Source organism: Euprymna scolopes, chromosome 7 (assembly GCF_053919585.1).
Source record: "Euprymna scolopes isolate OS-2025 chromosome 7, ASM5391958v1, whole genome shotgun sequence".
NCBI lineage: Eukaryota > Metazoa > Mollusca > Cephalopoda > Sepiida > Sepiolidae > Euprymna > Euprymna scolopes.
Genome location: NC_136488.1, coordinates 6,319,780 through 6,332,722, shown reverse-complemented (window position 1 = coordinate 6,332,722; position 12,943 = coordinate 6,319,780). Strand labels below are relative to the sequence as shown.

The 12,943-nt window shown below is 30.8% G+C and overlaps 1 protein-coding gene across 4 annotated transcripts in view; it reads right to left on the bottom strand.

Annotated features, from left to right (window-relative positions):
- Nucleotides 1-3,096: 3,096 nt before the first annotated feature.
- The window catches only part of LOC145279597 (uncharacterized), a 318,995-nt gene continuing 309,148 nt past the window's right edge, over nt 3,097-12,943 (bottom strand). For all 4 annotated transcript variants that reach the window (XM_080130761.1, XM_080130760.1, XM_080130762.1 and 1 more), the window contains 2 exons: nt 9,674-9,864; nt 3,097-4,579 (listed from right to left, as the gene is read on the bottom strand). In XM_080130761.1, coding sequence (XP_079986887.1) covers nt 4,029-4,579; nt 9,674-9,864 — 742 coding nt within the window. In that variant the 3' untranslated portion in view covers nt 3,097-4,028. The remainder of the gene's footprint in view (nt 4,580-9,673; nt 9,865-12,943) is intronic.

The following is a 12,943-nucleotide window of genomic DNA, read 5'->3' as shown; positions in this document are numbered from 1 at the left end:
GAGTGATACTTTTGGATAATCAAATTCCATTCATTCCATGCATCGTCCAATTGACAATTACAAAAAAGCATCAATGTTATTGTGCATCTATACAAGTATATATATATATATATATATATATATATATATATATATATATATATATATATATATATTGTGCCTTGGAAGAATTACAATACACATTGGACCTTTTTACCTCCCTGGTACCAAAAACTCATTTCAGGATTTACCATACAATTTGGATCTGAAGTTCAATATCCTTTTCATTTTGCACCAACCTCTAATTTCCCTTATTCAATGATTTAAAAACTTTAAAAGCTTTTAATTATAATTTTCTATGTTTATTACATTTAGCAAATTAGGTGCAAACCATTTATAATATTTGCTAATATTTTCCTTTGAGGAGATGAATAAACATCGAAAACTCATGGGTTAAGGAAATATATTTATTAAAATGTATTCTTTGTTTTGCATATAATAAAAATTCTAGATTTGAAATTTAACCGTTTCAAATCATAAAATTCAAAATTTAAATGACTAAATTATGATATATATATATTACTAAATATGTATGTATATGTATATATATATATATATATATATACATGAGTATATATACGAGTATATATATATACATGATTATATATACAAATAAACATTGTATACTAGATCAAGTTAAAGACTATATTATTTTTATGATATTGTATAGATCCATACTTTCAAAACTGATATGCAGCGATGATCCATTAGCATCTAAAAAAGCACCAATTATATATCATTGCTCAGTTTTAGTATCTTAGAAATTGACCAGTTCTAGACTATCTTATTTTTTTATGATATAGCATTGATTGATTCATATTTTCAAAACTGATATTCAGCTTGAATGTTTGTTTCTCTATTTCACTGAATGTTGGAGAAATATCTTCTTTCAGCTAGCATACACAAAAGTGGGGGGGGGGGCAACAGTGTTGAAATGGATATCAACACAGACTAACAACATATCACCTTTGTTCAGTATGGATGTAGGCAACCTTTACATAATCTTCCTTTAAATACCTGATTCAAAAAAGTATCGGGCAAACCAATGCCAACAAGAACAATTGGTCAAAAATTATGCTGACGTATACATTTTAACGTTATCGTTAAAAATTAGAGGTTATTCACCATATGCACTGTATGATTAAACCAACTTATGATGGCTAAAAATTAAGGGATCATTCATTATTTGCGTTTATCCATACCAAAGCAGCACTCATTTTAAGTAGGTTTAATCATCTTTCTCCTGGAAGTATGAAATTTAAAAGTAATCACCAGTTGCATGTATATCCCTGTCACAGTGAAATAACGACGTTAGGTTTTTGCAGTACTTGCAGAGAGGCGTCAACTTCCTCTTACATACAGCACCTAGTATTCCCAAATGGTCACCCAGTATATAGTATATGATATTGGTGTGCATATTCTTACCTTTAATAAAGTTGATGATCAAGAGGGAAAATTTTAACTACTCAGCAATCATAATGAAAAAATTTACCTTATCAAATATCTAAACAAAATGTACATTCCTGTAGTTGTTCAAAATGAAACTAATACATATTATCTGATGGCTAAAAACCAAATTCTTTTAGAAAAGCAGAAATAAAGCTCCTTTCTAAGACAACGGACATGGGACATCGTTTAATACCATTAAATGGAACAGATGACCTGTACTATTCCCAATAACAGGACACTAGTCTATTGCCAGTTATATTCCCAGAAAGACCAGCAGACATTTATCCATCTGAACCGAGTATTTCAAATGATCACTCACCTAAGTACTGACCAGGCTCAAACTTGCTTAACTTTAGAAATATGATGAGCATCAGTATGTTAGTGTTGTGTAACACATGGATAAAAATTGAATTATGTTTTGATTTATTTTCTTTAAGGTATTTGGGTTTTGATTTGGTTGTGTTATTTCATGGCATATCAACCCTTTTCAGGTTATTTAATGCCGAATCCAGTCATTTTGGAAAATGATTTTATGCTTTTAGGTTTTCATATCCTCAAATATTCATTCAAAGTGTTTGGTTTAATTGTTTTGTAGAGGAAAATTGATTTTGTTTTTGACTTTGCAGAACATGATTGAGTTTTGAAAAGGGAAGGAAAAAAACAATTGCATCAATGTTTGGGGTATTTTAAGTCAGGAGCCAGTATATTCAAACAGCCTAATCTGGTAGCACCATTTTTTTTTTTAAAACAAACTAATTTTATGAAGATATGGTCAAAGTATTATTTGGAGATTTTTGACAAAATGCATGGCCAAAGAGGTTAAAATATGGCAGAAATCTGGATCTTAGCCCATTCACTGTATATTTTGTATGTTCAACAAACTAACGAATATTTTATACAGTTATACTGCATTTAAATTTAATGTTTCATAATGAGTTCTGTCATAAATACTAGAAAATAATCAATACATCAAACAAGCAAATCAATGACATTGGTTCGCCATAAAAGATTTAAAAAATAAAAATTAAAAGATTAAAAAAATAAAAAATAAAAGTCTTCAAGTTGGTTAACAGTAAATGACCTCTAAAATATTCAAATGGAAAAGTGCTTGAGCAAAACTCAGATTTTTATGAAAACAGAAAGAAATATTCAGCCCATATTTTGTGAATCTGTTTCGTTTAAACAAAGGACTTTTATGGATATTTTATGAAGATTCTATAAATCTGTTTTCTGTATTATAAAATTTTATTAGCATTCTATGAATCCTTTAGAAACATTATAAGGATTTTATTAAATATATCATTTTGCCGTTCAATTCCCTTCAAGTCCAATGTTACCTTAATGATGACAGATAAAAGAATTTGGTTTAATTGCTACATTTTAATTCTCTACTAATCAACAATTATTCAAACTTTTTAAGCAATTTTAATAAATTTTCACTGAATTTCTTTAACAATGATCTAAGAACTAAATCATTTCGAATATTTGTCAATTAATTTTGAAAAGAAAAATGGCGTTTTTTATATTCTTTTGTTTATACCATGCACCATGTGAATCCAAAGTGAAGAAGAATGTCTTTTTTTTTTGCTAACCAAAACAATTTGCGCATTTCACTTAACGTAAATGATTTATTTTTAGAATGTAACAAATATTAAAACATTTATGGAAAAAAATATATACAATATGGTTAAAAGCAAAAAGAACGTGACAATAATCTAAATGACAAGTTCCAAATAGCATAAACTGTATGTGGATTGTTTCATTTTTTAAAAGTACGGTTGATATGTATGACGCCCCACCTCCACATTTCTTCAAAATGTTATTGATTAAACACCAAATTTTCAGGTCATCATTTTTTTTTTCTGTAAAAAATGATTTGTTCAATTTGCTGTTTAAGTTTTACTAAAATGATTGAATTGTTTTTGTTTACCAGTTTTTAGCAAAAAAAAAAAAAACTGTTTGCAAATGTCTTTTCAGAATTTCAAGCAATCATTTTAGTTTAAACTTGCCAAACAAACTGAAAAATAAAATCTTTAAAATTAAAAAAAAATTCTTTTAGTAATGTGGGGATTTGGTGTTCAATTTATATAGTAATCCAGATTTTATTTTGATTTTTTTTGTTTTTATTTGAATATCAAACATTTTTGGGGTTGTTAAGAAATGCTTAATATGAACGCAAGGGGAAATAATTCCATATCAAAATTAAATAGCAAATAAGTTAAGATTGAACAATTATGTTTGTAATTTAAAAAAACAAATATGACTTCAAATTTGCTGTTAAATCGATAGAATCTTCAAGAAAAACTGTTTTTGAGTTAGGGTTAGCGTTTGCTATACAAGTTCAACAAAAATGATCCATTGTGCTCAATATTCTGAAAAGGCATTTCTTAACAAGATATTTAGAGGGAGTAAGCGTCATATAATCTACCGAAAGAACAAAGGTAAAAGAAAATGGAAGTCTTTTTTTTTTGTTAGCATAAAAAGACATACTGTTTTTAGAACCGTTCAAGATACATCGTAAATTTATTCATTCTCCTTTCTTAGTTAATCAAAGAAATGTCCCTCTGTTCATTGTAGCCGACAGCCTTATCTTCATGCGGCTCCATCATAAACATGGATGTAAACTGAGTTGCCATGGAATCTAAACTGGCCTTGGCGGCCTCAAGCAGGGTCGTATCTTTGACGTATTCCACTTCCAGCCCCTTGTGCTTGTTCATGATGTGCTTGCGGCAGTTTCCTCCTGTGGCCGAGCGGAAGTCGCAATAGCGACACATATATGGTTTAACTCCTTTCATTGTATGCTGGGTACGGACATGCACACTCAAACTTTGTTTTGTCTTTGTTTCGTACGAACAAAACGGGCATGACAGACTTTCCGAGGAATGCAGCCAGAGCTTGTGTCGACGAAGGCTGTTGGACGAGACAAATGCCTTGCTGCAAAATTCACACACGTACTGGCGGATGTTGTTGTGACTATTCATGTGGATGCGGTAACGGTGCCCAAAAATAGTCACAAAATCGCAGTTGGAACACTTGAACTCCTCACGGTTGTCTCCCGGTGCACGTGTCTTGTGGACGCGATACATGTGCGCTGAAAGAAAGCAACAGGTAAACATCTAATTATAAATATCTACAGCAACAACAGACAACAAACAATGTACAGTTAGTATTATTTGAATTCTTTGGACTACTGTTCTCAGCTTGAGTGTTATTTTCTCAATGTTTTGGTCGATATAACTTCTGACCTTCGTTGGGTGTATCTCAAGGACCTATGAGGTCTCCAAAGACCCATGCCATAGTGGACAATGTACTTTGTAAAAATTCAGTTGTAAGTTACACTCTTCTGAAGGTTGAAGGTTCAATCTTCAGTGCGGGTAGCATTCAAAATACAATTGTAAATTACTTGGGACTTCTACAGAATCAAAACTGATAAAACAATAGAATGCTACTCCTGTGGATTAAAGATAGTGTTCCATTCAAAATTCTGTGCAGTTTCCGCAGTTCCATAGAATGATTCCTGATTTCAACGAGATACACTTGAAGAAAGTTGGAAATTACATCGACTGAAACATTGTGAAAATGCTATTCAAGATGAGAGCAGTAGCCCAAAGAATCCAAATAATACGAATAACAAATCGTCATCTCAAAAATTCAGAAACAACAATATGCAACGTTTATGGTTGACGAAAAATCTGAAGAACGACTAGAATCAAATATAGAATATCTTTTATGTTTTTTGGACGTGATTAAAAATGAATATTTTGGTTCATTGATGAAATAGTGGCACCATGGTTGAATATCCGATTCCTCTTTGACTTAGCATCAGACATGAACCCCAATAAGTTCAATAATGGCATTAACGCTTATATTTTTATTCCAATACATCTCATTATCACCTCAGTTTTGGTATATTCTAACCTGCCGAATTTACCTGTAGTAGCTTGGAGCCATTTATTTTTTCACTTTTATTGTTACTTAAATGCTTCAAGGTTTTCTTTCCATTTTTAATTATAGAGGCTTTCAAAACTGAAGCTCATTAAAATGTATACAAAATCTAGTCAACTTTCGAATTTGAATTTCATTTCAAGCGCAAAAAGTAATAATCTTTCTTCCACAAAAGCTCAAAAGAATTAAATTTAATAAAAAAGTGTTCAGCTATTTTTGAAATCTATCATTTTCATAATAGCGCTCTTTTTTCTTGGAAGAAAAAGGAGTGCTATTATGAAAATTAGTTTTAGGTGGCACTGTCTCGACATTCTACTGGTATACCTATAAATTTTGATTCTAGCCCAATATTATTTTCTATTTGGCAATTTCAAGACGTAAAAATATTTTGGAAAAACAAAATTGATGAGAAAAACATTTTTATTGATTAATATATAAAACAACTATAGTTGAAAGTGATTTGTTTGTGGTCATTAACTTCCACTGCGATAATATTTGTTTGCAAAAACACAATTTTTTTCTATCTCTATCTCTACAATTATTATTTTTTAATCAAAAACGAAGTTTTTCCGATTTTTAATGAAGAATCTGATAAGCAATAATCTTACGTTTCTCCAATTCTTCCAACAATATCAGACTTGCAATGTTTTCCCTATTTTCTAACACATTTATGGATGTTAAACTCTCACTTATTAGATTTTATATTCTACGACTGTACTCCCATTGTAATTGTCTGTATTTTTGAGATGAGTTGTTTTCATTGATTGAGATTGTCGGACTGACTTCCTCATCTTGGTTGTTATTGTCACAAGGTTTCGGCCGTTTTGCCCTCCGGCCTTCGTCAGGTGTTTTGTATCGAACTGGGGAACCGTTTGTTAGGAGTCTCGAACCCAACCCTTTATCATTATTACGGGGGTACCGTGTTCGGACTCCAGCTAGGCTTTGGGGTATAGTTGCTGATTCTCTGTTTTGAATGTTACTTTTTTTTCCACTGCTTCGTTCAGGATTGAACTCAGCACCTTTGGGTAACTGTAAACTTTGATACAACGTCTAGGACCACTCGGCGATATGTCACTAGGACAATTCTTAGTTGGTTTTTGTTAATGTTAAACCTATGTTGTTATTCAAGGTTTTCTCTATCAGAGGTGTCCAAATTGCATTCAGCTCTATGCTTGGTTTGCTCAGTAGGTTGTTAACAAACGGTTCCCCAGTTCGATACAAAACACCTGACGAAGGCCGGAGGGCAAAACGGCCGAAACGTTGTGACAGTAACAACCAAGATGAGTGAGGAAGTCAGTCCGACAATCTCAATCAATGTATTCCCATTGTTACAGCTAGTTTGGTTTTATTAGACTTGACTTGTATGCAGCAGAAGTAGAGAAGGTTGTGTTCCTAAATTGTTAGATGCGGATTAATAATTCTTACTAGACTACCCGTGACCCGTTGGGTCAGTATGTTATATTAGCTATGGAATTAATGTATGAGCATGACACTTGTGACATAAAGAAAATAGTTTTTTGTGACATAACAGAAACATTTATATGAAAGTATATTAAAATGAAAAAAGAATATAGATAGATTTCTACGAGTCGTTCTGTTTATAATTGTTTATTTTTGAAACGAAAACACCCACAGCCATTGAATTATAAGTGGTTTGCCATACTTATAGGTAAATGTGAACTGAACAGATACCATAATACTTAAAGTTAGATTCAAATTTTGATATATCTTTTTTTAAATGAAATTGTTAGTTGAAAGTACAGAATAGTTAAAAACACTCTCCTCATGTTAAAAATGGCTTTTTAAATATAAAATGAAAATAAAATGTAACTTTTTTCATTTATTTTAAACAAACATTTATGGCTCATTGAGTCAAATATTTAATTTATATGTTAATAATAAGATCAATAAAACTAATTAAGACAATGCGGAAATGAACGATGTAAAAAAAAAAAGGCAGAAAATAATAACAATTGTTTATTTGTTTATTAATTTAAATACGAAAAAAAAATCCAATTAAGACGCTGAAAACGTTTATGTTTATGTACGCATGCGCAACCGGAAGTCATAAATCGGATGTGTGGTTACAACAACCGTTACAAGATCATTTGAGTTTTATAATTATATATATTATTTGGATTATTCAAACTATTTTTCTCATCTTCAGTGTTATTTTTAACATAAATCGGCTGAAACATCATAGTTTGAATAATTGAAATAATTACAAGGATTCATCTCAGCTGTTATTCTCATGATGGTCGATTTTAATTAATGATAAAATAAAAATTACTTAATGGCTGATTGAATAAGGAAAATCGACTCTTGGATTAAATAAAGGTATGGTTCAAAATTCAGCATAGATTTCAGAGCTTGACATGATGTATTTGAAGGAATTCAAATGTTAACAGAAACGTTGTGAAAATAACATCCAAGAAGAGAAAAGCATTCGGAATAACCGAGATTAGAAATCATTTTGACCATCAGTAACTATAGAATTTTTATTTTCACGAAAACGCTATGTAATAGTTTATTAAATTGAAATAATTTTTAAAGACATTTTTAAAAAATGATTAAGAAAATTGTTTTTAAAAATGACTTAAACATGGGATGAATACATAGGGCCTAAACATTTGTCGAACACATTAATAAAGTATGATTTTTTTTTTTTTTTTTTTTACACAGTGGTCACCACTTATCAAGGCCCAGAAGCCACTCAGGGATAAGGGTTAGGATGAGACTGTGTACCGCAATGTTATCAAAATCAGTCTCTTCTAAAACATTTTCACGTGCAAAAAAAAAAAAAATGTTAAATGAAAATTTGATCCGGAAGAGAAATACACTTTCATCAGATTCGATGAAGAGAGTGTTTGTTACCATTGTGATATAAGAGTCATATGGTAAATGATTGTTGCAATAATGCAAATTCATTTGCAAATGTTATCAGAAGAGGTGGAGAGCACTTGAAAACTGGGGAGACTTGCTGTCACGCAGCTTCCAGAGAATACAACAGGCTGTTTTCCAAGAGAGATCCTTTATGACCTGTGTGAAAGCTCCTTGTGAGCCAATAATAATTACTAGCGGGACCCATGGAAATTCCACAGGGGACTCATTCATATGTAATATATTGATGTTGGCATTTTGTAGATGCTCAGTGTAAATGGAGATGCTTTGATATCATTGCAGCTCTTTTGTTAAAACTGCAAAAGTATTTATCTAAGCTAGCAGGGACGCCCGGCATAGCCCGGTTGTAAAATACGCTTAAATATGATATTTTAATTTATGTAGATTTCGTATATATTATTATTATAGAGTTAATGTTCTATTGATTTTTATATATTATAAGTTTGCGATTTCAAAAATAAAAATATATATCCATATGACGTGGGTGCATCAGCTTGAATCAAAACCGAAACCAAAACTTATTACAAAAATGTATGCATATATATATAACTTAAGTTCCTTCAGCTATAATCGAAACCGAAACCAAAACTTATGTAGAATTCTTGGTAAAATTATTTATTACAAGTAATGGAAGTCCATAAAAATTAAATGACAGTCACTCAGATGTAAGCGTGACACACAAAATAAATAACACACATGATATCCTATTGATATATAGATGATGATTATAATAATAATAATAATAATAATAATAATAATAATAATAAAATGATGATAATCATACTAATAATAAAATGATGATAATGATGATAAATGATGATCGTAATAATAATAATAAAATTATAATAATATTATAATACTAATATTAATAAATGATAATAATGATGATGACCACGATGATGATGACGATGATGATGACGAGGATGATGATGATGATGACTATTTTATTGTTGCCCTCCGTTAGGAGTCTGATGTTTTCTGGAAGCCTCCAATCCTAGCTTCTAAGCTTGGTAGTCTTGATGATTAACTCTGTTCAAATTCCACTTCTAAGAATCTTTGTTAATGCTTACCAAATTTTCATTCGTCTTTCTATTTTCCTTGGAATTTCACCTCAAAATCTCTGCATTTTCTTATCCAAAAATGTGAATCAAAATTAAATTGATGGATAATTTTTCTGCCAGATGTGAATGTGAAATTTTTAAAATATCAAATCAAAAGTAATTTCTGACTAGAATAAAATATAATCAAAATTATAAAATAATGTGTTCCTAAACGGTGTAACAATTGTATCAAAGAAAGCAAAATGTCTTCTCAAACTATGGATAAAACAATTACTTACTTTGATAGGAATACTTATTGGAAGTTGCATATGGGCAAAATTCACAGAAAAAGTCCTTTTCATCATGGGAAGTGTGCCTTTGCTTGATGTGAGATTGTAGCTCACTGTCCTCACCAAAAGCCTGTGCACACATCTGGCACAGGTATGGACGGATATTAAGATGTATCTTGCTAATGTGTTTGCGTAATGTCCTGAAAGATAAGATACATTATATATGAAATAAAGTGTTGAGCAAGTAGAATATTTGATAATTCTGTGTTAATACATGACTGCAACAGCGAATATGTTGTGTTACCAGGGATAATTTGTGATAGTCGGATGAAAGATAAAAAAAAGGTTCTTTAAAGAAACAATTGCATTTACCTATAAATATATATATATACCATACTTTGGGGTCATTGCGCCAACTAGCTAAAAGTGCTCTTTCGGCAACTACACATGTAAAGAGCACTTTTTTAGTTGGCGCAATTACCCCCGGATTTGGCACAATTACCCCAAAGTATGGTATATATATTTATTTATTTATTTATTAATATGAAATAATATAAGATATATTTTCATTAATATGAACACATTTACATGGTTATGAAGTATATATATATATATATATATATATATATATATATATATATATATATATATATATATATATAGTCATCCACATACAGTACTGTTTCGCTGTTTCACAGCTCATCAGTGCGGCTAGACAGGCAACTACCTCAAGCCAGGATTGAAACCCGACCGTTTATACATATTATATATATATATATATATATATATATATATATATATATATATATAAGGCAGAAATTCTCCTTTTCATTAAATAAAGCAGACGTTTTTTTGTCTATTAATTCTTATATTTGGTCCTTTCTAACTTCTGAGTAACGGTCTTCACTTCTGGTAGGAACTGGCTGATGTAATCGCAATATTTGTCGTGAATCCAAGTACTTCCCCATCCCTCTGGATTCATTGTCAGATTAATCTAACTGGTTTTAAACAATTTATATATATTTTTTAATATATAACGTGTATATTTTAAAAATTATTTTATAACAAACATTTCATGTATATATATATATATATATATATATATATATATATATATATATATTAAATTAAATGAAATTAACTTAATTTCAAGTCCTTTTCAATAAGTTTGAACTAAAGTCAAACATATATCCTAGGAAGGGAACAATACAGAACTTCCATCTGACACAAATAAAAAACATTTCAAGTGTAAAATATATAAAAAAAGAACAAAAATTACACCTCTTTACTGTATTGCCTTGTATAAATTCTCTCTCTCTCTCTCTCTCTCTCTCTCTCCCTCTCTCTCTCTCTTATACATGTATATAAAAGAAAATGACTTTCTTCGCTTCTTGGATTTCCCATCAAATCTTCATTCGTTTTTCACCTCGGTTTAATTTCACATTTTTACATGTTTTAAACGATATGAACATATTACAATATTTTTTTCATTTTTTTTTGCATTTCATAAAGTGCTGCCTAATGCCATAACCAACAAATTCTTAGCTCAACTATACTAATACTTTGCTACCGGCTTTCTTCTGAAAAGAAGAATTACATTCTTTGAAACTCCACAGATTGAGGATTTCTTAATAAATTATTTTAGAGTATTCTGTCGAACAATAAATTTCTTTGTAAATTTTAATTAACAGTCTTGATTTTTTTCCTTATGACAAGCTTTTACAATGGTGGTTCTATCGAGCTTTTTTATTTGGCTTAGATGACTATATAAATATTAGTATCAATACTTGATTTACACTTGCTTTTGTTTGGTGAACTTTTCATTCCTATTGCCTGAATTGATATATATATATATATATATATATATATATATATATATATGTTTTATTTTTTATTACCGTTTTATATGTCTGGTTACATATGTTTCAGATGTTGGACCATGTTTACGATCCAACAGCCCCGTCAGACCTTACAGACCTTATTTGCTGTAAGGTCTGACGAGGCTGTTGTTTAAATCTATGTATTGCTAGAGTAAACATTTTAAAGGAATATGAATGGGCGAAATGAATACAACTTACTTTGATGATATCTGGAAATTATTACTGTTATTAATAAAGAAAATTCATGGTTAAATATGAATAGCTGCAAGCCATGAATAGGACGTCTCATGACTGTCATTCAAAACGTTTTAAAATGGAGGCAGACCATGGCTGCCTGACTTGAAACCCTGAATCAGAAAGCGGGAAAGCTTTGTTTTGAATCTCACACATGCGTGAAGTCTTTTTTAGTATTTGCATTATCAGATGAAGACATTATATTTGTTTTAATTAAATTATATGGAGTATATATGAATAACTAAACTAATGAATACACTTAATGGATGAAAAATTCAACAACGAATTCCACTTTTAAAGAACCGAAATAATAATAATAATAATAATAATAATAATAATAATAATAATAATAATGATAATAATAATAGAAACAGTCCCAAAATACTTGGAAAAAAAGACTAAGAGAAATTGGAATCTACAGAAAGACTAAGATTATGAAACAAACAGTAAAGCTGAAAGCTGATGAAATTTTAAAGAGAACCCTTGAGTGCAGAAACTAGTCCATATGAGTTTCAAATTCTAACCGGGCATATATAAACTGCAACATAAATGAAACAAAAAGGCACAACCAAGAGAACTTGCACACCAAAAATGGAAAGTGTCTTCCCCCTCTCCTGCCTCCCTTTTTCTCTCCTCCCTTCCACCGCCCCCCCCCCAAAAAAAAATAAACGGGCAGCAGCACGACTGCAAAACACCAAATAGTCAAAGGGTCAAGGAGGATGGAAAAACTGAGGAGAGAAAGCCTCCACTGAATGAGTGCGAAGAGGACTGCGACCTTAGGGAGGCTTATTGTCACTCAAATTCCAGTGAAGACCAATGGCTGCTACCAATGAGAAATCAATGGTAAACAGTTGTGATAACGCACATTGATTTGCAAATTGTATCGAAAGTGATGGAGAGTACTGGAAATTCAGAGAGATTTGTTATCACTCAGACTCCAGGGAACACCACAAGTTGTTCTGTAAGAGAATTCTTGGAGAACAACATCTATATTAATGATTTCAAAAGTTATATAAAAAAGGTGACCTGGGGTCTATCAGCTAGAATCGAAACTAAAACATATAGTGCTCCAGGTTAGTGATTAAGTTTGAAAAATTGGCTAGAAATGATGTCATGGCATCAAAATTTAAGATGGTGACAAAAAATTCAAGCTGTAAGTATAATA